The sequence below is a fragment of the Rhinatrema bivittatum genome, chromosome 1 (assembly GCF_901001135.1).
Source record: "Rhinatrema bivittatum chromosome 1, aRhiBiv1.1, whole genome shotgun sequence".
NCBI lineage: Eukaryota > Metazoa > Chordata > Amphibia > Gymnophiona > Rhinatrematidae > Rhinatrema > Rhinatrema bivittatum.
This window is the reverse complement of record NC_042615.1, coordinates 362,894,923-362,921,678: the sequence shown is the minus strand read 5'-3', so window position 1 is coordinate 362,921,678 and position 26,756 is coordinate 362,894,923. Positions and strand designations below refer to the sequence as shown.

The 26,756-nt window shown below is 43.9% G+C and overlaps 1 protein-coding gene across 2 annotated transcripts in view; it reads right to left on the bottom strand.

The window, feature by feature from the left end:
- The window catches only part of UBA6 (ubiquitin like modifier activating enzyme 6), a 370,281-nt gene that overhangs the window by 264,763 nt on the left and 78,762 nt on the right, over positions 1-26,756 (bottom strand). For both annotated transcript variants that reach the window (XM_029600749.1, XM_029600742.1), the window contains exons 6-8: positions 23,100-23,211; positions 22,404-22,484; positions 702-824 (exon numbers count right to left, since the gene is read on the bottom strand). In XM_029600749.1, coding sequence (XP_029456609.1) covers positions 702-824; positions 22,404-22,484; positions 23,100-23,211 — 316 coding nt within the window. The remainder of the gene's footprint in view (positions 1-701; positions 825-22,403; positions 22,485-23,099; positions 23,212-26,756) is intronic.

Genomic DNA, 26,756 nt, shown 5'->3' with positions numbered 1-26,756 from the left:
ATGGTGTGAGAGAGGAAGGTGTGGGAATGTGTAGTGTGTAAGGGCTGCAGTAGTGTATAGTACAATGTGCGTGTGTATTTGAGACTTTAGAAGCGTGGGGGAGGTGGCTTTGAAAAGCCTTTTGGTACAATCCATTGCCAACTGCTTTGGTTATTTTTCCCTGCCCTTCCTGTGCTGTTCTATAATCAAAATATTGAAGGACGGGAGGCAAGGGAGCTTTTGGAATGGGGCAGTAGTCAGCATTCTGCCAGTTTTCCATTTTTTTTCCAACAGGAAGCATGGGGATCCTTTTGAAAATGAAGTTTACTGAAAATACTAACCCTATGTTTGTTTTCAAACTCATCCGAGATAGTCACATTTTCTTCCTGCATGCCATATTTGGTGATTTTCCATCCTGTTTTTTTTTTGCAAAGTTACTATGCTTACAGACAGATTCCTTTTATACAATTCATTCCAACATTCTGTATGTTGGAAAGCATAAAAATATATAATGTTTTCTAAGTTTAAAAAAAAAAGCACAAGAACTCTGAAAGCCATCAATACCAGTTATATATAACATGGAAATAAGGCTTAAACATTGTCCTTGTTTAATATTCCCCAAAATGAACAGAAATGCATTCCAGGTGAGCTTCCAACAGATTTGATGAAAAACACAGGCTCTGAAACAGCTATTAGAGTAAGAAACGTGCACATAATCTCACTTGTGTTATGTTGGAAATGAAGACTTCCTTCGGATCCTCTCCGGTCGCATCTAGCACCTCAAATTCATCTCCAAAGTCACAGAACAACCGTGACCATATTCCATATACGTCTGAACTGATGAACTAAATACCAAAGCAAACAGAGATTAGTGTTCTGCATATTTTACACAGGCCAATGAAAATACCTCTAACAAAAGCTATTTATGCAACCAATAATGTGTAAGAGGGCATAAACCAAAGGATGTTAATGCATGCTGCTGCAAGATCATGAAGACCTTTAATAGACATTCTGCAGAGTGTTACTGAACTAAAAAAAAGTTTTCTTGATGCCAATTTTCCATTATAATTTCCTTGTACATATTTATTGAACATCAATGTCTCATGGTTTTCCCTATGGCTTTTCAACTTCATTATTTTTTAGATACGAAGGGGCAGATTTTCAAATCCTTAAACGTGTAGGGAGGTTACGCGCGCTGGGCCTATTTTCAAAAGGCTCGGTGGTGCACATAAAACCCTGGGACGTGTCGAAGTCCCAGGGCTTGAAAAAATGGGCGGTTTGGGGGCATGGCCAGAGGCCTCTCCAAGGCCACTGTGCCTGGGGATCGCGCGCGCCAGCAGGCGTAACTTGTGAAACAAAGGTACCCGGGGGGGGGAGAAGGAAAGTTCCCTCTGAGGCCGCTCCAATTTCGGAGCGGCCTCAGAGGGAAGGGGGAAAGCCAGATGGTCTCCTCAAGGGCTTGGCGCACGCAAGGTGCACTAGTGTGCACCCCCTTGCGTGCTCCAACCCCTGATTTTATAACATGCGCGCGGCTGCACACACGTTATAAAAATCGGGCGTACATTTGCGCGCGCCGGGTAGCGCACACAAATGTAGGCCGCGCGCGAACCTTTTAAAATCTGCCCATAAGAGAAGTGAGTAAAAGGCAGAACAGTCTCTCACTAGTTTGTATTGGCTTGGCATCTGGTTTGTCGCCATTGCTCATTTTTCTTTATTACTTTGTATGGTCGGCTTTTGGGATCTTTTCTATTGGATCCTCTTCTTGTTTGTGGGCTATATTCTAGTACTTTTTTCCTTATAATGATGGATTTTTGTTTATTCTTTCAAAATGTATTTTCCTTTCTTTATATGTTCCAAGTTTATGCTCAATGTATTAGCTCAGAATAATAAATTTAAAAAAAAAAAAGAAAATTTTACCACTGGGCCTACAGATGGGCTACAAAAATATGTACAGGAAACCCTCCAGTGTGTCAGTGCACTAAGAAAGATGACCTAGATAACAGCAGGCATTATAAAAAGGAAAGCAAAGTGGTATGCAAAACTGAGGACAATTCTTTTTCTTTTAAAAATGAACACACCCAAGTTCCAGTAGTCTTCCTGTGGGCTTAATGAAAGAATGGATTATGTTCATGGTGTGCTCCAGTATCTGAGGTAGCAGAGCCTATTAATTACTGCAAGGTCTTATCAATAACTAAATGAAAAATAAAAAGTTTGACTGCTGTATTAATCTTTATTTCTGTGCATTCAAGAAGACTAAAATAAAAAATATATAAGGTGATTTCTTTCTATTGGATCAACTTAAAACATTTCTTTATTAGCTTTCGAGAGCTAAGACTTTCTTCTTCAGGTCAGAATTCGAATGAGCAAAAGATGATGACATTACCAGGAAATATAAAGTAGTGTGGTTGCAATAAGTGACTCATTAAAGGCACTCCGGTAAAGTGGTGGTACTGATAGTGTGAAGAGGAAGGGGTGAGGGGGAGGGGTGGTTTGATTGGTGATCAGAATGTGACAGGCAATATAATTTTATGGTTCATAATGTAATAGGAATCTGGCTCTTTATCAATTCCTTTTTTGTTAGTTCCAAAGTGTCTGATCATTTTGACTTCAAAAGTCTTGTGTTCCTGGATTGTTTTAAAAATTTTCCTTTTCATTATCCTGATCGCAAGATCTGGCTCTAAAAAGTGCTCCCCTGATGAGATGTTAGCCTGGTCTTCCCCATGTTTGATCTTGTAACTGTGTTAACTGACACTCTTGCCTCTCTCACTTTTCTAGCATTATTCACATTTTCTACATGGAATAAGATATATTATATAAGAGGAGGAGCATGAGTGGGACCCCTTAAGATGAATGCTTTTCCATGTGGGAGACTCTGGGGTCCTGTGATGCGTTGGTACAGTTTGCAGCATGATACATTGCAAGGGTATGTGCCATTTTCTTCTTTCTGAATCTGTTAAAAGCTTTTTTTTTTTTTTTTTTTTTTACTAGTTTTTGCTTCAGATTAGGTGGTCATCTGAAGAACATAACCAGTAGAGCAGGGAATATTTCTTTCAATGCTTCATTTTCCTGGAGTAGTGGCTGGTCGGCCTTAATTTTCTTAGTTTTTCCAGCGCTGGGCTGTGTTACTACAAGGAGTACTCACTCTGTGGTTTTCTTCTATTTGTATTGCAGTAGATTTGTCCTGAGTGTCTGTGAACAAGCCATCTTCTTGGAAATGATTTTCTGGTTATATCCCTTTTGTTTCAAGAATTCTGTCATGAATTTGAGATGTTTATTCCTGTCTTTTGGATCACAGCATATATGGTGATATTGTGTGGCTTGATCGTGTATATGGAATTTTTTTTTTTTTTTAAATAAGTGAAGGGTGGAAGCTCTGTAAGTGGATTTCTTGTATAAAGATGTTTATAGATAGCCATTGTTGATAGAAACTGAGATATCCAGAAAGCTAACTTTCTGTGGAGTATTCCATTTTGAATCTGACTGAAGGATGGTATGCATTAAAGAAATTGTAAAATTGAGTCTTTGCCCTCTGTCCAAATCATAAAAAATTGTCATATACTGGTAATATTTGAAGGGCCTAGTCTTGATGTCTATTCAAAAAGATCTTTCAGTTCTGCCGTAAGGTTAGCATTTTGTGGTACCATCCCGGTGCCCATAGCAGTGCCCAAAATTTGTAGATAGATAGCATTATTAAAGCTGAAGTTGTGTGCCAGGATGAATAATTTTGTAATAATTTCCGGTGTTTACTGGTGGTCTAGAACGGAAGTCTTTAGAAATTTATTACAGGCAGCTATGCCATCTGCATGGGGAATGTTGATGTATAGAGATTTTACATCTACTATAGACAGAGTGTTAGGCATAGCTGTTCAATGCTGTTTAACATATTCAAAATGTCTGCAGTGTCTTCTAGGAAGCAATTTGTGTTGAGCATCAAGGGTCTGAGAATCCCTTCTATAAAGTGCTATAAAGTTTCAGTGTGCCAATCAGTGGCGTAGCCACAGGTGGGTGATTGCCCACCCAATTTGGACCCAGGCCCACCCAACTGGAACTGGAAGAGAAGCACCGGAACTGCAAGGCCTTCACGGGATCCCATCCCCACGACAGCAAAGAGGAGGACCCAGGCTCAGCGTGACCAGGTGTGCCATTCCGTGCATTTGCATGGTAACGGAGCAGTACACATGGGGAAGCGGCAGGCCGGCAGCAGGAGGAGAGGCTGCGGGTCAGTGGCTGTAGTGTATAGGCTCTGCCGGTGGTCCACGGCTTCTCCTGCTGCCATACGGCCCACCGATCTTCCTGCTTGGGGGAGCAGAAGCGCCGCGCACAGCTTCCTCTCCCTCCCCCCCCCCCAGCAGGAAGATCGGTGGGCCATGCAGCCCGAAGATAGCAGGAGGCCGGCAGCTGCAGGAGAGGCCAACTGATCTTCCTGCTTTGGGGGGGAGCTGTGCATGGGCTTGAATGTGTATGTATGTGTGGATAAGAATGGGAGCCTGGGTGTATGTGTGGGTGAAAATGGGAGCTTGAATGTATATATGTGTGGGTGAGAATGGGTGCCTGGATATGCGTCTGTGTGTGCATAAGAATGAGAGCCGGGGAGGGGTAAGAAAGTGAGAGCTTGTGTGTGTGTGTGTGTGTGTGTCTGCAGAGAATGTGAGCTTGTGTGTATGGGGGGAGAACATATGAGAGTGAGAGCTTGAGTGTGTGAGGGAGTCTGTGAGAGAAAGCATGTGTGTGTGTGTGTGTGTGTGTGTGTGTGTTTGTGTGAAAGGGAAGAAGGCAGTAGTAGGAGACACTGAAAAGAAATTAGGAAATGAGCGACAAGGGAAAAAAATAGGAAAGAGACCAGGACCAACTGATTAGAAAAATACAAAGTTCAGACAAAAAAGGTTAAAAAAAATGATTTTGAGATGTTAGCAATTTAAAAATATGTCATCTTTGGAAATGTGCATTTCTTATATTTTTGTATTTTCCTCTTTCTTCAGTATTCCATTGAACAGAGATTTTAGTTTCTCAGGCTTTCTATTTTGGTTTTATCTGCATGTTTCTGTTTCTAATTTGTGGTCTCTTATTTCTATACTAGCCGTTAAGCCCGTAACAACGGGCTACATTTAAAATTTTTTTTTGGTCCATTTCCTTTCCACTCCCTCCCCTCATCTCCCCCCTCTAGTCTCCCTCCCCTCCCTCTCACCTCCCCCCACCTCCCTCTCACGTCCCCCAACCTCCCTCTCTCTCTCCTCCCTCTCACCTTCCCCCACCTCCCTCTCTCTCTCTTCTCCCCCCCCTCTCACTCTCTCCCCTCCTCCCTCTCACCTCCCCACCCCACTCTCTCCTCCCTCCCTCCACCTCCCTCTCTCTCACCTCCCTCCCAGCTCATCCACAACCGGCAGACAGGGGCGTGTCCCTCCCTCGCGCGCGTCGCCGGAGCTCCTGCTCGCCGCCGCTCCTAAGGAGCCAGCACCATTTTTTTTTTCTGACACGCTGCGCTCTGGCCGATGTGCGCGCATGCGCAGTAGAGCTGCTCTCTACTGCGCATTTGCGGCACGTCGGTCCAGGCTCCCTTATAGGTATGATTAGGTAAGGGTTGGTCTCTGTCTTGCCTGTGTGTGACTGAAGTGCAGTATTTCTGCTCACATGTAGTTTCTCTGTAGTAGTCCAGCTTGCTCTGTTATTCCAGTAGATGATGTATTAATGTTCCAGGACCTGGTGTGGTATTTGCATTGCTGCTTTTCCATAAGGTTGCTGTTATTTGAATCCTGAGAGTCGGTGCTGTGACTTTATGATATGGCAAGGTTCTAGAAGTCTTTCTTTGCAGGAATCTGTGTTAATTCACAAAATAGCAGTGGAGGGATAATTTTTGCTGAGGTGGCACCAGAATTTGAATTTTGTTTTTCATGTTAGTTGTAATGTGAATTGTCCTAGCTCTGCCCTGCACCTGTTCTGATGATTAATTATATATATTTTATTGTAGGTATGATGATTTCTGGCTTTCTGAAAAGAGGATTCATGAAAGAATACATTAATTTTTGTTTTATTACATGATTGGATCTGATTGTTTTCTTTGCTTTTTACACGATATACTTGTACATTTATAAACTGCAATAAATATAAAATAAATTCAGATTAATAAGGAATTTTAATTCTGGTAAGTGCTTGAAATAATTGAGGTAAATTATTTTAAAGTTTCATGCATGATGCATAATGGCTGTTGCAAACTACTTAGAAAGCCATTGTAGGGTGCAGTATATGGCATTATTTATCAATAAGAATACAACTAGTAGGTCTCAGACCTGCATGCCTACTGCTCACCCATGTTAACCTTGTGCCCACCCAAAAAAATCAATTTTGGCTACACTACTGGTGCCAATACTAGATTTGGTCTGCCATGGTTCCCACGTTTATGAAATGTGGGTAGCATATAGAAGGTGCCAATAGATGGATGAATTTGAATCAGGTTTTACAGTTGAGTATTTTTTTGGCACTGTGTTGGAGACTTTTCAATTTAGTGTATTCCTGTATAGGTACCTCAGTTAGTTTACTGTAGTATGTATTGTTTGAGAGCTGCCTATGACCTACGTATACGCGTACATGCAAGTGCATAATCAGAGCCTCCTTTGTCTGCTGGCTTCATGTTTTGTAGGTTGCTTATAGCAATTCTTTCTACTGGAGAAAGGCTGTACATAATTTTGATAATTCACTTATTGCAACCACACTATTGAGAAATTACTACTTACCTGATAATTTCCTTTTCTTTAGAACAGTCAGATGAATCCAGAACAAGTGAGTTACACGTTCCTACCAGTAGGTGGAGACGGAGTAAATGGACGATCACAGTATATTCACCCCTGCAGTTACATCAGCCTGCCAATATTCTCTTCAAAAGCATCTGTGCACAGACTAGCAAATAACTTAATGAAAAATAGATAACCATTGCAATACTCAGCCAACAGGCAACATTGAGCTCAGACAAGAATGTATTAACACTAGTCTAGGGACTGGAGTAACACTTAACAGTAAGCCCTGTAAGACGTAGTCACTCAGGACCATACTATAAACATTCAGCAGCCGAGACAGGGAAGCTGGATTCATTTGACTGTTCTAAAGAAAAGGAAATTATCAGGTAAGTAGTAATTTCTCATTTCTTAGCGTCCAGTCAGATGAATCCAGAACAAGTGGGATGTACCTAAGCTACTCCCAAATAGGGCGTGGGGCTGCCCCTGGTCCAGTCAAAACCGCACGTGCAAAGGCTGCATCCTCCCAGGCTTGCATATCCAAACGATAATACCTGGAAAGGTGTGCAAGGAGGACAAGTCACAACTCGGCAAATGTCGAAAGGAGACAATCTTAACTTCTGCCCATAACACTGCCTGAGCTCGAGTGGAATGGGCCCAAACTTGAATAGGTAACGGCTTTCCGGCATCCATGTATGCTGGTCGAGACTACGTCCTAAATCCAGCAAGCTATTGTAGCCCACAAGACTGGCTCTCCCTGTCTAGTACCGCCATGGAGGACAAACAGGCCATCTGACCTATGCAAAGGCCCAGTGACCTCCAGATACCTGACAATATACTGCTTGATATCCAAGGGCTGCAAGAGATGAGACTCTTCTACATCTCTCTCCCTGACCAGAGAAGGCAGGGTGACGGACTGGTTCAATTGAAACTCAGAGACCACATTTGGTAAAAAACAGAATCAGCTCCTGGCAAGACAAGGATTGCAGCTCGGAAAACCCTACACATAGAACAATTTGTCACAAGGAATACAGTTGACAAGGTCAGAAACTGCAAGTATAGAGTACATAGCAGTCGAAATGGAGGCCTGCCAAAAAATCCAAAACCAACAGACTCCATAGGGGCACTGGAAACACAAAGGAGGATGAAGATGTTCCACTCCTTTCAGAAAACTGACATCAGAATGAGCCGACAAGGATCCACCATTGACTGGACCCCCTAAAACAGGCGAGAGCAGTTACATGCACCCTTAAGGAATAAAGGGCCAAGCCTTTATTCAAGCCATCCTGCAAAAATTCCAAAATGAATGGTATCATGACCGAACAAGGAAGATTACTGCAATTCTCACACCAGGCTTCAAACACTCTCCAAATCCACACATAGGCCAAAAAGTGGAGAACTTTCTAGCTCTTAGCAAAACGGAGATCACTGCCGCAGAGTATCCATGTTTCAACAAGTGAGCCCTGTCGAGGGCCAAACCGTAAGACAAAATTGAGTCAGATCTTTGTGAAGGACAAGCCCCTGCTGCAACAAGTTCTTATGTGCTGGAAGTCGAAGAGGCAAATCCAGCAGGATCCTCTGCAGATCTGCATGCCACGGTCTCCTGAGCCAATGTGGAGCAACCAAGAGCACCATCTCTCTGCGGCGTTCGATCCTTCGAATCAATCTGCCCAACATGGGCCATGGAGGAAAGGCATACAACAACTTGTCTTCTGGCCACTCCTGCACTAGGGCATCAATCCCAAATGACCTCAAATCTCTTCTGCAGCTGAAGAATCGTGAAACTTACGCAGTGTACAAAAGTCCCCAGCAGGTCCAGGAACAGAAGACCACCAGTAATCCATAATCAGCTGAAACTCGTCTGGCAACGCCCACTCTCCTGGGTCCAGACTCTCCCTGCTGAGAAAGTCTGCTCTTATGTTGTCTTAGCCTGCAATGTGCAAGGTTGAGATCATCTGGAGATGCACCTCTGCTCATTCCATAAGATATTTCCTGTGACACTTGCTGGCTCTTGGTACCTCCCTGCCAATTGATTTAAGCCACAGTCATTGCATTCTCCGACATTATGCGGACTGAGAGACCCTGCAGCCTATCACCGAATTATAAACATGCCAACCGGACCTCCCTGGCCTCCAGGCGATTGATATTCCAGAGAGACTCTGCACTCCAACGCCCTTGTGCCGTCAGCTCCCGACAGTGAGCTCCCCAACCAAGGAGACTGCATCTGTTGTCAGGATTAGCCAGTCCGGAGAGGATAGCGAAACTCCCTTCCGTAGATGATCTGGCTGCAGCTACCACTGCACTTGGGATAAGACCTCCATCGGCAGGTGGAGCCGAATCGAATAGTCCTAGAACTGCAGATTCCACCAAGACAGCAGGGAGTTCTGAAGATGATGCATGTGTGCCCTCGCCTACGGCACCATTTCCAGGGTCGCTGCCATTAAGCCAAGGACCTGCTGGTAAAACCATACGGTTGGGCGCAGAGAGTTCAACAATAGACAGAGCTGAGCTAGCAACTTCTGAATTCAAGTTTCCGGCAGGAACACCTTGCCCTGCTTCATGTCGAACTGAACCCTCAGGTATTCCAGCGACTGAGTAAGCTGAAGACTGCTCTTGGCTAGGTTCACCACCCAGCCAAGCTCCAGAAACAGGGAAATCACCTTGCGAATCACCAAGCTGCTCTCTTCCAGCGACTTGGTGCAAATCAGCCAGTCATCCAAAAACAGGTGTACTAGGAGTCCATCCTTTCTCAGCTCTGCTGCAACTACCACCATTACCTTGGAACAGGTTCTGGGAGCAATGGCCAGACCAAGAGCATCGCCCGAAACTGAAAGTGGCATCCCAGAACTGCGAGCCACAGGAAGCATTGATGATCTAGTCAGATGGGAATATGGAGATATGCCTCTGACAGATCCAGAGAGGTAAGAAATTCCTCCTAACTGCATGGCCATTATCACTGAGCACAATGTCTTCATGTGAAAAAGCTTCACTTGCAGACAATTTACGCCTTTGAGGTCCAGGATGGGACGAAAGGAGCCCTCCTTCTTTAGCATAATAAAATAATGGAAGATTGCCACATATTTTCTTGAAACAAGGACACTGGGATCACAGCCCTCATACTGAAGAGCCTTGCCAATCCAGTTTCCACTGACTTTTTTTTTTGTGGCAAATGGCAGTGAGACACCATGAACATGTTCTTAGCAACACTGCAAAACCCCAGCACATATTCCTCTCATATCACCTCCAGGACCCACTGATCCAATGTGATTTCAACCCACCTCTGATAAAAAAGAGAGGCGCTCCCCTATCTCCTGTTCCTGGGAGTGGATCAACAAACAGTCATTGGGAGGCTCGGGAGCTTCCACTATCCAAGCCTGCACCTCTTCTGGATTGTCAGGGACGAAAGGATTGAGACCCACCAAAGGATTGAGTCCTCTGAAGGTCATTCCTCTACAGGGTCAAAAACGCTTGGATCCTCTAGCACGACTTCTCATGTGAAGGGAGCACTGCGCCTGCTTTTTATCCACCAGCAAACGATTCGCCCCACTTACTGGCCAGTTTCTCCAACTCACAACCAAAATCTGTTAAGGGACAATTTGGTGAGGTTAGCCTTGAAGATGCATCAGCCGACCAATTTCTCAACAATAACTGATACCTGGCCACTATTACTGAAACCACCCCTCTGCTGAAGCAGACCGAATCACAGCTTGCCTTCACCAAGAAGGCAGCCGCTGGTTCCACAGCTGCCTTGGAGTTTACCCCCGAGTCATCAACCTCCTGGGAAAGAAGCAAATAAGAGTGAGCCATCATCTGCAAGGTCATTGCCACTGCTTTAAATGCTCGCTTAAGGATAGTCTCAATCTTTTTAGCATGAGCATCCTTCAAAGCCGCTTCTCCTTCCACGGAAATAGTGATCTGCTTGGAGACTGCACACAGAAGTGCATTTCCACCTTGGGAAAAAACAGAAGCGCTCTCTTACCACTGAATCCAGAGGGTACAGACCTTTCAAAATAGCCTCTGGGATGCCCCACGCAAGATCAATTAATTCTTGAATTGTCTCCATCACAGGGAAATAACAAGAGGCTTTAAGCAAAGAAACCAAAATGGGATTTCTCTTTGGCTTAGACAGTGAATCTGCCCCAGGAACTCCAAGCAATTTTCATGGTCTGGGAAATCAGAGCTGGCAGTTCATCTCTATGAAAGAACATAAAATATGCCATACTGGGACAGACCAAGGGTCCATCAAGCCAAGTATCTTATTTCCAACAGTGGCCAATTCAAGTCACAAGTATGGTTCTAATCCAGGGGAATTTCACCACCTTCAAGAGAGGCAGGATTGGCGTCATCATCCATGCCGCCCAGATCTCCATCCAGAGGACCCGCTGCCACTCCAGGAGTACTCTGGCTCCCAACAAAAAAATCCAGGCAAGGCTTTCCTCCTGTGCCTCTGCTCTAGGAGCATGGGACAGGACCAAGGACTGCAACCTCTGGAAAAAGTCTACCCATGAAAAATCCAGACCGGGAGGGACCTGAGGTGTACTCACTGAGCTACCTTCCCCTGCTGAGGAAGCAGTTAGGGGAGTTCCAAAATGAGGCACTCCACCTGAATTGTCTTTACCCAGACCCACATCTGGCTGGGAAGAACCAGGCTTAGTGAAATCATATGAAGACAACTCACTCTGAGCCTCCAAACAGCGCTGGCACAAATCAGCAGGCACTCCTGGCTGAGATGCCCACATATAACAAGCAGTGCAAAGAGAAAGACGCTTAGGCTTCTTAGGCACAGGAGCCATGATGGCTGACAACTGATTGAGCGGTGGCCGGAGAGGTGTGTCTAGGTTGGTTTTTTTTAGATAGACGCTCAACTAAGCGCCTAGAAATTATGCATCCAACACTTAGGCACACCCGCCTAGGTGCTTATCTAGGCAGCCAAAAATTAAGCGTACCAAAAAACAAGCACACACTACCATTTGTGCGCATAGATAAAAGCGTGGCTACTATGAGTTGCTTAACGTGGGCGCCCAGACTGCAAGGCCCCATTGTGCGCCTAGCGAGATGCACACGCCGGACCGACAATCCTGTAGAGGGCAGCCTTAAAAAGCGCGCAAAAAGTCGTTGCAGCCTTCCATAGGGCGTGCAGCAAAACGCCTCGGAGCAGGCTTAGTCTAAGGAGGCTGCTCAACCCGCCAGGCTATCCACGTCCCTAAACCTCCCAGAGAGCGAAATAAACATCGGACCGGCATGCCGAGCACGGAGTCCGGGGGAGGAGGAAACCCTGTACAACAAAAATTCTCCTGCTAAGTCTCTAAATCTACATTTTTTTTTTTTAATTTACCGGACCTCAGCTGCTCCTTGCTGAGCACAGAGACTGTCTCTGGCTGCGGGGGGAGAGGGCATGTGTCGTCACTGCCACGCTTGGCTTCCTGCACCTGCTGCCTTTCAGCTGGAGCAGGAGGCAATCACCTCAGGAATTCTCAACTGGGGGAGGGACCATTTGGTATTTCCGCTGGAGAGCAGGGTAAACTTTATCCTTAATTCTCCTTTGTTTTAAAATGCTGCTGGAGACTGAGAATACTGGCAGGCTGATGTAACTGCAGGGGTGTGTAAATATTGCGACGTCAGTTTACTCCATCTCCATCTGCTAGTAGGAATGCATAACCCACTTGTTCTGGATTCATCTGACTGAACGCTAACAATTTTATATTTCCTGGTAATGTCATCTTTTGCTCTTTTAACAAACCTGAGAGTATTAGCTCTTGAAAGCTAATCAAGAAATGTATTTAGCTCAATAAAAAGGTATTAATTTTGTTTTTAACAACTTTTACTTCTATAAATTAAAATGTCAGATTACAAAACAAAGATTAAGGGCTGTTGCCAATCATAAGCAATGATGGGACCATGTAAGCACATGCACAGGCCACTATCCTGAAAAACACCTAAGCTGCAATAGTAGAGCTTCTGGAGATATTACTGCATGACATTTTTCTTTATGCTACAGAAAAGGAACTCAGGAGTGTTCAGAGGATACTCTAGTAAATCCCAGAGAGATCTTGTGTGTGCATTTTTTGGCTCACCTATTTCCCCCAAAAACAGAAGTCACTATGCCATGCAGGTACTGCTGGGGGAATTCTGCGCAAAAAAAAGTAAAAATCTGTGCACAAAAATTTAGAATTCTGCAAAATTCTGCAAACTTTATATTGGTCAAAAAAAGACTGTCATGTAAATTGTGTAAAGTAATTACATTTTAATTTAATACAGAAAAAAGTTATTACTTAGAGATGCAGAATTTTAAATATTTTGAGCAGAACTTCCCTAGAAATTTACTGTAAGAGGGTCCCTTCCACTTGCTCTCCCTACTCCCCTGGCCACTTTGCCCTCTCAGGCCCCAACTCCTCCACTGCCAGTATCTCCCCCTCCACCTCTAGATTCAACACCTTCCACCCTATCTCCAGTTCCAGAGTTTGACCCCGTTCTCAGTACGGCCCCTCAACAGGCTCCCTTCTGTCCCTCCCTCTCTCAAGTACACATACACACACCCTCTCTTACAGGCTCCCTCACACTCTCGCGCACACACATCCCCTCATACAGAGTCCTTCTCTCTTGTATACACACCCACACAAACTTCATTTCTCTCTCACACATACATCCTGATATGTGTGCCTAGGTTTGAAACCAACATAGAAACTATGACTGACCCAGAATCCTCTGCTGCCTTGGCCTGCTGGCAGTTCTGGCTATGGGAACCTTAAATGCCCTATTGACCCTAATTTGGAGAAATGTCAGGAGACATCTGGACAGCAGCAGGAGTTGTCAAAAACTTATGATGGAGGGTCATGGGGTTACAAAAAAGTAGAGGGAAAAGATCAGACTCTCACAGGCTAACATTTCAACTACAGTGGCACCAGTGAAACCAGAGTCTTGGAAACCTCCCTGAGGGTGAAAACCTGACAGGACAAAGGACTAACAGAAGATTGATGTGAACATCAGGCAAGTAGGCCCCAATTTGGGAGGAAGGTCAGGGTAAAATAGGTTTAATTCATCTCATTTTGACATAATAAACTATGTACATGATACTCCCATAGGTTCTTGGAATTTAGGGATTGAGACTGTCTATGTTATCTATAAAAAGAAGACTTTACTAATGTACGGAAAGAAACAGAAGGTAGAGCTTTTCCTGAGCATCTGGCCAGAGAGGTCCTGCACCTCTATTCCTCCCAAGGGTACCTGTAGAGCTTATTGATATACAATAAAAAAATTAATATTTGGTTATCCAAAACTTTGGTGTGGTATCCTTGTGTCCATGGAGAAGCACCTTAAGCGTGATCACAAGGCTACCCATGTCTCTCTCATATGCACCCTTTCACACAGGCTCTGATTCACACAAACAATCCCTTCACACAGGCTAGAACCCTCACATACACACAATCCCTGTTTCATACACACGTGCTCCCAATCTCTCACACACATACACACTCCTTCACAATCTCCTCATGTAGGGTCCCTCTCTCTGGCACCCACACTCAAGTATCCCCCCCCCACCCTTCCCTCCCCCTCACACACATTCACCAGGGGCTTCATCTTCGCTGTGAACGGCATGCCGAGGCCTTCATCATCGCCACGAGTGGAGCACGTCCCACGGCACATGGGGGCCTTCATTTTCGCGTGCTCCACTGCGACATGCCGGGGTCTCCTCTGCCAGTTTCTGCACGGGGGGGGGGGGGGGGGGGAATTCTGTGCTCTGTGGTAGTGCAGAATTCCCCCAGGACTACATGTAGGTAACAGGAGATACAACCCAGCACAACCTTTGTAGGCTCTCCATATGCATTATAGCATTCATATCCTTGAGAGCAGAAAAACTACATCTTCAGAACAAGCACTGAATTGTGGGCTAATTTCCCTATGTTTTGCCCTAGGGCATATTTTTGCTTGCTCATTTTTTGTGCATGGTGAGAAATGTTATGCCCCCGTCTTTTTGCAACATTATCTTAGGAATCCTTGAATAAGAACATAGTCAGTAGTCATGTTTTGACCAGCACATGTAACTGTAGTCACGGATAGAACCATAGGTGCTTGTAGCTACAAGGAAACTACTTTCCACTTCCTGATTTATAACTGCATGCAGCAGACAGCAAAATAAATCAATGCTATTTCTCAGTCAACCAGAAGCCTGTGTGCACCTCAGCCTGAATTTCACACATTTACCCATTCTCACATTGTCCAAGCACAGCAGCATAGCACAATCTTGATTAGAGTAGGCAGGCACCCAAGAAGCAGAACATTCTGAGTGGACACCAAATGGAAACCAGCATCAGCGCTAGCGAGCATGGGTGGAAAAAGGTCACATTTCAGATCTGGTTAAGGTCTTATCTTTATCTCCTGTCACTGTAACTAAGGAGAATGTAGGTCCCACCATAGCACCAGAGATAAGGGATGCAAATATGGTCATTTCTGAAAAGTTTAATATAGGTCTTGAGGCTATTTAAAATAAACAAACACAGACACAATTTATAGGACAGCAGAAATTGGAGAATGCACCTCTGATCACTTTGCCCTGCCTGCCTCCATAAGGACCTGCCAATCTTATCCTACCTTGTAAAAACTGAAAACTCTTCCTTTCAGCAAGAGCATTACCCAGACCTGTGAAAAGTTAAACAGTTAGACCTAGTCTTAAAACAGAATGCAGCTGCTACTGCCCAACATCAAATTCCCCTATATTGGCTAAACCTTTGGACTCTGTCATCCAAGGTTACCAGACAACAGATACTTCCTCGGACAGACTAAGATTAGAACCAGCCAAACTGGGGAGTCTGTACAGAATATGGTATGAACAGTACTGGTGTCACTTATAGGCAACAGGCAGATCATGACTATTAACCCTCTTCAGTCTCTCAGCCACATTTTAATAGTAGATCACCAATTAAGCTGTGTCCTAAAGAGTAGAAAAACTGGATCAAGTCCTTCCTAACTGACAGATCGCAGAAAATAACTTGAGAAACAGTATCCTCTTAAACCTGGCCCTGAGATAGGGTATACCTAACAGATCCCTCATTCTGTTCAATGTACACCTCATGCCCTTTGTTGCTATTACAAGAAGTTTCAGATTTAAACCATATATTTATGCTGACAACATATAGCACCTCAGGCCATTAATCGGGAAGGAACAGCAGCATTCTTCAGCTAATGCCTTGAGGCAATAAACTGGATGATTAACTGACTTCAGATAAACAAGGACCAAGCAGAAGTTCTGTGGGTGGGCACTTCACAATGACCAGATAATGATCCACATCCACTTACTTTGGACAATGTCACTGTGTCCCTCAGCACAAGATTAAAAGCTTAGGACTCATACTTGTCTCTGCCATGACCATGGAAAGCCAAGTATCAGCAATAGCAAACAACACAGTCTGGGAATCTCAGAATGGTGAAGAAATTATGTCCCTTTTTGCAGCCAAACAACCTTGAAACAGGCATGCAATCATTAATACACAGACTACTGCGATACTTCAACACATTTTTTAAAAGAGCAAACTACAGGTACTTCAGAAATATTATCGTGAGATCACAGGTAGCAGACAATGTGAATACACCTCTCTCAATCTTCCTACACTGACTTTCAATTTGTCCAAGTATCAAACTTACAATTCTCTCAAGTTCAAGGCACTGAGCAAACTTGGCCCTAGTTAGCAGACTGAAAAGATAAGTGGGTATCATCGGACAAAAATCTGTGATCAAGGCAAAAATTACATCTGGCTGCTCTTTCTCTCAAAACCCTCCAACTGAAAAAACAAAGTCTAGAACCTTCAGATTTATGGTATCAGAACTCCCTCCCTCTCCATCTGCAATGCATTGATTTGGACTTTTAGTGCCAGCTAAAATATTCTCTCCTATATTTTTGATCCTGCACTTAGGGGTTATGTAATTGGGAGAATTAAATATTCTGTAAATTCTGATAACTCAAGCAATGTCTGAATCCAAACTGAAACTTCATGAAAATTGACTACATTACATAACTTTCTCTCTGCTGAAAAAAATTGTATGCAATGTTTAGCCCTTTAAATGACATACTCTGCTTTGGAGTGGTTGACTAGTCATGAAAGGCAAAACAAGCTTCCAAATTGCCCATTCAAAATAGTGTTTTTGTACAGTATTGTTTAATTATCATCAAGAAGTGCAGAAAAGTTTAATGGTGACATTACACACCACTAGTGAAAAGCATATTTGCTTACCTGTAAACAAGGTTTTCTATAGGCAGCAGGATAAATTAGCTATTATGTGTGGGTGGTATCATCTGACAGCTGTGACATGGACCCAGGTCTCAGTAAAAGCTTTACTGAGCATCTGTGGGTGTTCCCTCATGCACAATGCCTCAAGATCTCCCCAGTCTTTTCCAAAGCTCAACCTTTAGCGAGGCAGTCAACTCTGCAGGGAGGCAGGTGGGTATTAAGTATGGCTAATTAATCCTGCTATGAAAAACCCTGTTTTCTCTATCAATAGGCAGGCATGAATTAACCATTACACATGGAGAGTCCCAAGCAGAGGACAGCACAGCAGCAGCACTTACTGAAAGGTAACCAGCCCCATCAAGGACAATATGAACTACTGAGAGAATAGGCTGAGTAGAACTACTTGCACAAAGTCACCTCAGAAGAGGTTGTCCAGATAGCAATGGGACATGATAGTGTGATCAATCATGTAGCAGGTTTGCAGATGCCTTCAAAAGAAGTGGCCCTGAGATGAGACACTGAAGTTGCCATGGCTGTCACATGAGCACTGACAGTCTCTAATTAGTAAGCCAGCCAGCACTTAACAGCACACTAGCCAACTGGCCAAAGTTAGTTTGGAAAATTCCTTTCCCATTCTATTGAGATCAAAGGACACAAACAGTTGAGAAGCTTTATGGTGAGGTTGAATCCTCTCTACAGTCCAAGGAGTGAAGAGCCTGTTTTCTTTTGTGTGCATGTGGCCTTAGAAAGAATGTAGTCAGCACAATTGCTTGATTAATGTGAAACGCGGATACCACTTTCAGAAGAGTCTAGAGATGAGTTTGTAGAACTACACTATTGCGAAAAAATTGCAGGAATGTTGAATATGAAACCAGAGCCTGAAGTTTACTTACTGTTTGTGCCAGAGTTATAGCCATGAGAAAATAAGATTTTCCAGGTCAGAAACTTCACCGACTTGAAAGTTTCAAAAAGTGATTTCATGAGTAGATTTAGTACTATATTGAAGTCCCAAGGCATTGAAGATTTACTGACCAGAGGCTTAGCATGTTACAGCTCTTTAATGAATCTTGATACCAGGAGGTGAAGGAAGATCAGAGCCTCATTCCACCTGCTGGCTATATGCCACAATGGCACCAAGATTAACTCTGACTAAAGAGGTACTGAAGCTTTAAGATGAGAGGCAGAATGGATACTGAAAACAAGTCTCTCAGGGCGCTCGAGTAGGGGGTCCAGGTTGCTGACTCTATACCAAGCTGAAAACCTCTTCCATTTGAAGCCACAGGATCTTCTGGGTTGAAGGATTCCCAGCAGAAATCAGATTATTCTCCACCTCTTTGGCAAGGATGAAATTACTGCGTGTTTTAACACCATGATGTGAGTGCCAGTACTGGTAGATTCTGATAGCACAGCCTGCCTCTCTCATGAGATAAAAGTCAGACATTCCGGTAAAGGAGACTGGATTGACAGACAAGATATGGAAACCACACTTGCCATAGCCAGCATGGTGCTTTGAGGATTATCCTCACCTTGCCCTGAAGGACATTCTTGATGATCAGAGTAATCTGTGAGTACACATTAAGTAGACTGATATTCCAGTCTAGCATAAATTCATCAGGAGCAGATATGTAGCAGCTTGGATGCATAGGACAGGTACAAGTCAAACAGGTCAATCACCGGCTTTCCAGTCTAGCATAAATTCATCAGGAGCAGATATGTAGCAGCTTGGATGCATAGGACAGGTACAAGTCAAACAGGTCAATCACCGGCTTTCCCCCAATGACTAAACAAGTCATCAATGATCCTTTGATCCAGAGATTACTTGTGTGGTTTTAACCCTCTGCTGAGGTAGTCCGCCATGTTCTGGATTCCCAGGAAGGTACTTTATCTGTTGATAGGCATTGTGATGACTTAAGAACATAAGAAATTGCCATACTGGGTTAGGCAAAGTTCATCAAGCCCAGCATCCTGCCTCCAACAGTGGCCAATCCAGGTCACAAGCACCTGGCAAGTACCCAAACATTAAGAAGCTCCCATGCTATTAATGCCAGTAATAGCAGAGGCTATTCCCTAAGGCAACTTGATTAACAGCAGTTAATGGACTTCTCCTGCAGGAACATCCAAACCTTTTTTAAACCCAGCTACACTAATTGCCCTAACTAAATCCTCTGGCAACAAATTCCACAGCTTAATTGTGCATTGAGTGAAAAAGAATGACTTGTCCCTGAGCAGATTTCGATGGCTGCCTGGAAGATGGTGTAGGATCTTGTATCTCCCTGCTTTTTTATGTAGAACATGACTAGTTGATTGTGCATCTGAATCAATTCTCTCTCTCCTGAAAGAAGGGAGAGTGCACAACTGAAGAAGCCCGGAGACATCTGTTGTTTAATTCTGTTCTTTCCTGGCACCAATGGACAGCATCTTTACCAGCTAGCATAAATCCTCAGGGGATGTATGCCGAGGCAAGTCAGATAGGGGATCTGAAGAAATACCTATAATAATTTCCTCCTCACCTGACCACAGGAAAACATTAAACCATGAACCCAAAGAAGAGACTTCCACTGCTCTGAGGGGAAAAACTCTGGTAAAAAAAAACAAAAAAAAAAATGAACAGTCTGCTTTATCCCTAAGTCATGAGAGGACTCCTCTGACTGAAAAGTATCCGCCACATGGTGAGGATTTATGCCTAACCCTGGAAGCTCTTAAGAAGAAGCACACACCAGTGCAGGACCTTGGGCAACCCCACTATGCAGAAAAGATTCTTGGACAGAAAAGCTTCCAATTTCCCTGTCTGATCTCCAGGAAATAAAAGAAATTCATTAGCTCTAACAGTTGGGCCCTCTGCACTGAAGTTAGAGGAGAGACACACTGTTCAGAAACAAAAATCATTTCATCATCATTAAGGGCAGTCTGAACAGCTGTGCATTAATTATACCATAGCAACTTCACCTGCTGCAACAGCAGCCAGCTCAAAGGCATTTTATTTTGAGCCAGTTGCATCAACACTTCCCTTTGAACAACACTCTGGTCCTTGGATAGTGCTGTTGGCACTACCTACTGTGGCTGAATCTTCATGGCAAGACTCCTGGGATTATGTACTAACATGCTCCACTCATATGCAACTGATGATGGCAGGCTGTCCCAAGCATGACAACTGTGCCTTAAAATGAGAGCTCCATGCCAAATCAACAAATGGCGCCCTGTCTGCCCTGAACAAAACAAATGACTCAGCGCCATTAGAATCTTCCATACCATAAAGGATGAATCTATCTCTCACCTTGGTGTCCAGGAGAGGCCCTCTTCACTGGAGACCCATGTCAACAGCACCAACTTTTTTTTTTCATCTTCATGGAGGTTGGCCCCAAAAGGGGTCCCTTACTTTATTCAGGCACTTTTAGTGCCTCATCAGGTACCACAGGCATCTATGCATGCTTAACCCCTGTCTTAAGGAGGATCTAGGAAAGCCTTTCCATGCATATGGGATCAAAAAAGGGAGGATTCTCGCTTTGACTCCCTGTATTGATAGCCCAACACCACCTAGTTCCTAGACGAAGAGCTGAAATCAGCAGAACCAAGGGTCACGATTTAAAACTCCAGGGAGGAAGACTCAGAACCAATGTCAGGAAGTATTTCTTCATGGAGAGGATGGTGGATGCCTGGAACGCCCTAGTGAAGACCAAAACTGTGAAGGACTTCAAAGGGGCATGGGATAAATACTGTGGGATCCAAAAAGTCTAGAGGATGTGAATGAAGAGAAGAGGCATGGGGGTGGCTTGCGGGAATGTCAGCTACTACCTGGAGATTAACATCCTTATTCAATAAACATACACACGGTTAATGCGACTCCAACATTGCTCTATGCTTCAACGGCAAGAGGAAATGTGGAAAAAAGGATTTGCATCCACATAAAAGCAGGGGAGTAGCGTGCTTGTTACAGCGGTTACTACACCAAACCAAATAAGCCTGATAATTCACTTTCAATGCATATCCAGCATAGCTGCTTCAATGGCAGGGGGAATGAAGAAAAGATGATTTATATTCAGAGAACTACCAACAAAGATTGAATTGCACAGGCTGGGTAAACAAGCGTGGGAGTAGCTTGCTTTTTACGGCGGTTACTACCCCAAACCAATTAGCTAGATACTTCACTTAGATGCAGCTCCAGCACTGCTAGCTTCGATGGTGAGGGTGGAAGGGAAATAGAACCAAAAAAGTTATTTAGAGGGACAAGAGTAACAGAAAAGTATGAAAAAAAATAAGTGTGAAAGCTTGCTGAGTAGACTGGATAGACTGTTTGGTCTTCTTCTGCCGTCATTTCTATGTTTTTAAGAATGATGCTGCTGCACATTAGGGGACACGTGACTGCAAATGTATCAGTTGGAGTTATGGCCAGAGCCCAGAAAGCAATAGCAGCAAGTATTCATACGGGAGATCCAGAACCCACAGATACAGGCCTTTAATCCACTGAGCTCAGGCTTCTTTGCCTTCAGTTTCTCCACGCTCATCTTAACTTCTTAAAAAAAGAAAAAAAACCTGGAGTTCTTACTGAGGGGCTGCTGAGGCAGTGACAAGAAAATAGAAAACAAGGAACAAGGCCAAAGTTTAGGAGGCGAAAAAAAATGTGATGGGGCACATCCATACGATAGCTCAAAGAAAGACTGAGAGGTTCACAACACAGCATTCATGTATGGATACTCCCATGTATGCTCAGGAAAGTTTTTACTGAGCTCAGAGCTGGGTCCATCTAACGACGTAACACACATGTAATGGCGAATTGATGCCTGCTTGTCAATGGAGAACAGGCCCATCGCAAATGATGGATGGGATCAGCCTCACCACATGTGTTCCAAGATCCAGACTGTGCCCCCCTCCTACTGCTACCGATCTGGCTGTCCCCCAGCTCCCATGGACCACTGAACCTCCACAGCAGTGTCCTAGCTTTTGAGAGCAGTGCTTCATGTTCAGCAGGCCAGCCAGTGCAAGTCCTACAGATCCACCTGCCAGCTTCCCCACTGCAGCCAACAAATGTGTACATGGCATGTAGTGCACAGCACTGTGTGTTGCCTGCTTGTGTACCTGGAGACTCTGAGACAAAACCAAGTACCTAATATATAGTGATGTGTAACACTGAATGCATCACATATAAGCTCCTAGACTGCAAAGTTTCTAGTTATTTCACAGCAGAGCAGGAAAAGTAAAAAAGAAAAATTAGGTAAATGCATGGTTGCACCTAGGGTAGGGAAAATCAACACTAGATAAGAATAAATGACAGACAAAAAAAGATTTTCAAGCAATCATCAACATCCAACCATGTGAAAGCGTCCACTGCATTCCTCTGAATTACTTAATAGATTGAGCATTCAAAAGTAGAAGTCATGATGGAGCACAATGAAGAGAGAATATACCATGTAGTCCCTCTCTCTGACTTTCTTTCCATATTCTCTCTGCTCCAGGAACACTCTCTCTTGTACAACCTTACCTTAATAGGTGGCTGCTGTGTCCGGCAAAAGTTATTGATGATCTTCTGCAGCGATAGCCTAGTTTCAGTCAGTATCACACACTGTTGAGAAGGGTATATGAGGGGGGGGGGGGGGGGAAATGCTTTAATTTGTTTACCACTTAAAGTGACAGTTCATGCAGGTCAAAAACAGTACAGGGTACATAGTAAAAGAGGAACATTTTAACAATTAACTTAACTTGAACATAATTTTAACTGCACAAATGATTTGATGGCTTGTCTACGCTATTTTTAACAAGATAACTGATGTAACAATTGGAGGCTAATAAAATCTGTTTGGTTCTTTTTTAGAAGGACTATCAATATTTTAAAAAAAAGCAAATGATTTGTACTTTTATGCTATCTCGGACACTCTCTTTTGCATTCTACCATTAAACACAAAGCTTTTTTTTGCTTTGAATTATGGAACACATTTTGGGATTTTTGGTGGGAGACTAATGATTTTTTACTTATAATTAGAAAGTCAACATTCTAGCTAATAATGAGAAAACCCTTTCATTTTATTAAAAAGCAACAATGTAGTTAAACAATTAGGGCCTGAATTACTAAGACTTTCTTCCTCCCATTCTGCTTGTATAGGGCGATTAGAAGCTTAGTAAATCAGACCCTTAGTGTTTATATGTAACAGGTATGTTGTAACACCAAAGCCTCTGGTACCTGATACTGCCTGAGGAAGGAGAGGTCCGTTGATTCTGTCAATGGGGCAGTCGATGAGGAGACATGCACATAGGGATTGAGCTCTGCAATGCGATTAATTGCAGCCTCGGCTCTGAAACAGAACAAAATGGAAAATTGGTTCTTACCTGCTAATTTTTGTTCCTGTAGTACCACAGATCAGTCCAGACTCCTGAGTTTTGCCTCCCTGCCAGCAGATGGAGACAGAGAAAGTTTCATTGCAGTCCTTTAGTATTGACCTGTACCCAAACCAAGATGACAGCAACAACCTTAAATTTCTAAGCAAACTTCTAAGCAAACTCGCTCCCCTCCAATGAGCCGGAAGAAGGTGAAGTTGTTAAAAAAAAAAAAAAAAAAGACAATGGAAAACTTGTTTCCCAAATTTAACATAAGCAATCAGCATAGAAAAATCTCCAACAACTCGCACCAAATACAAAGCAACAGTACAAGCAACGGACTCACCCCCTCAGTAAATGATTGGGTCTCTGAACTGATCTGTGATATTACAGGAACGAAAATTAGTAGGTAAGAACCAATTTTCCATTCCCTGTACATACCCAGATTAGTCCAGACTTTCGGGATGTACCGAAGTTCCCCTTAACTCGAGTAGGACCTGGAGAGCTCTGCTCATAGAACACTCAAAGCACATGAAAGCTGGAGCCCCGACATCCAAGCGATAACGTCTAGCAAAAGTGTGCAACGACTTCCCAGTAGGTGCCCAGCAAACTTCATGCGGAGACGCTTGTTGTGACTTAGCCCAGGAAATCGTCTGAGAACGCGTCAAGTGCGCCACTAACCCCCCCATCCCCAGCAGCGGGCACCCTTTAGAAATAAAAGACAACTCGTTCACTTCCTTCAGCCACCGCACAACTGTAGCCTTAGATGACATATTTCCTTTCTTTGGACCACTCCACAGTACAAAGAGGTGATCCGATCTACGGAAATCATAAGTGACCTTTAGTTACCTCAATAATGCATGCCTCCAATCTAAGAACCTAAGCTCCCCCGTGTAAGGCATAGAGGAATCCAAATCCATAAAAGCTGGAAGTTCTACTATGTAACTATGATGGAACACCAAGGCTACCTCAGGCAGAAAAGAAGGCCCCATGTATAAAGATACCCCCAAATCAGACATCTGTTGGAATGGATCTCGACATGACCATGCCTGGAGCTCTGAAATTCTCCTGGCTGAACAAATAGCCATCAAGAAAACCAATTTAAGAGTCAAGTCTTTAACCATAGCTCTCTTTAGTGGTTCAAATCGGGCCTCACACAATCCTGTAAGGACTAGATTCAGATTCCAAGACTGACAAATGTTCCACACCAGAGGACGCAAGTGCATAGCTCCCTAAAGGAACCGTATAATATTTGGATGTGTGGACAGAGGATATCCTTGCACCTTACCCCAGAGACAATCCATCTCACATCACCAGAGTGAACAACATTCAGGCAGGTTTTATCACAGATAAAGTTGCTACCTGGACTCTCAGAGAGTTAAAGGCCAGTCCCTTGACCAGAATCTTTCTACAGAAAAGCCAAAACAGGCAACACCATAGCCTGAACAGATTGAGGCTGCATTCTGTCAACAGCAGACCAGGATACGAAGATTCTCCAAATTCACACATATGTCAAGGATGTAAAAGATCGCCTAGCCTGCAATAAGGTGGAAATAACCGCTTTGGAATATCCCCTCCATCTCAGATGTCTCCTCTCACAGGTGAAGCCATGAGACTGAAATGAGCTGCCTGACCCCAAAATATTGGGCCCTGGTAGAAAACAATTGACCAATGTCCAATCCTCAGGGGCCCATCTATAGCCAATATTGATCAGATCTGGGAAGCATGGTCAATGTGGCCATTCTGGAGCTCCCAGGATCACGTTGCCCGGATGTTTCTCTATCCGCCGTAATCCCTCATCCACCAGAGGCCATGGGAGGTAAGACAAAGAAGAATCCCTCGAGTCCATGGCAGCAACAGAGCTCAGATTTCTTTGTACTGTGTTCTGTTCAACGGATGTAAAACCACAGCACCTTGGTGTTCTCTTTGGTCGGGATAACCCCATCTTCTGTGAATGAGTCACATCGCGGCTTCCGACAGCTCCCATTCCCTGGCATCTAACTTTATCTGTGATAAAACCTGCCTGAATGTTGTTCACTCTGGTGATGTGAGACGCTGCCAAGTGCTGCTTTGCCCAGAGAATCAACTCCTGGGCCTCTCGAGCCACTGCCTGATTTTCGATTCCTACTTGATGGTTGATGTAGTCCACCATCGCCGCATTGTCTGATAGGATCTGTACTGGATGGCCACGTACATTGGCAGACAGGCAAGAAATGCGAAATGCACCACTCTTGTCTCAAATCGACTGATAGGCCACGAAGCCTCCTGTTTCAACTACTGGCCTTGCGCAGACTGATCTTGCCACTCTGCCCTCCATCAGAGAAGCTTGTATCAGTGGTGACTATTACCTAATTCGGAATCTCCAATTCCACATCATGCTCTAAATTGTTGCGAGTATGCCACCACGAAAGACTGTCCCTGGCTTCCCTCTAACAAAAGAGGAAGATGAAACTCCTAATAACGGATTCCAGCAGAAGAGAAGAGCCCCCCTGCAGAAGCCACATATGTGCAAATGCCCAATGCATTAATTCCAAAGTTGATGCCATAAAACCTGTAAATAGTCCCAGACCCTGGGCATGAAAACGCTAGCAGAAGCCTTTCCCATAACGTACTTCCATCCTTAACTAAACGACCCCTCACTTTCCTAGACGCCACCATGAACTTTCTTTGTAAATATTAATAATCATTAACTTTATGTAATCTTTGTAAATTTTTAGTTACAGCCACTTGCTAACCTAAGTTATTCCTTATTACGAAATTGTTATTTACCATGATGTTCCTAAATGTTATTATTGTAAAGCACTGCTGCTAATTACTATGTTTTGTTTTCTGTTTAGTGCAGCCACCAAGTTCTGTTGAATGTAAACCGATTTGATGTTACTAAACGAATGTCGGTATATAAAAGATTTCAAATAAATAAATAAATAATCTCATTCTGCAATTTCATCAATCTTTCTCGGTGAGAAACACTCTCTCTGCCAATATGTCGAACTGAGCTCTCAGACACGCCAGAGTTTGTAAGGCAACTAAATGACTCATTGCTAGGTTCACCACCCATCCTAGCAATTTAAAGCGTATTGGTACCTATTGTACTGATTGTCGACAGAGGTCATCTGATTTTGCATGAATGAGCCAGTCATCCAGATATGGACACACCAACACATCCTTCTTTTGCAATGTGGCTGCCCTCAACACCCTCACCTTGATGAAAGTACATGGAACCATCGCCAGCCGAAGGGAAGGGCTCCAAACCAAAAACGTTCCCATAGGACCATGAACCTCCGGAATCTCTGGTGCTCTGGCCTGATGGCTATGTGCAGATACTCCTCTATCAAGGATAAAGATGCCAAGAAGCCTCCCTTACGTACTGCTGCTATGACGGACCTTAGAGTTTACCTTCTTTAAATACAATTTCTCTCGAATTGAATACGAAGGGAAAAGAAACAGGACGTTTAACTTAAAATTGACCTCCAACCATACTAAGCGAGTTTAGGATCTGAGCCAACAGACTCAGGCCAAGCTG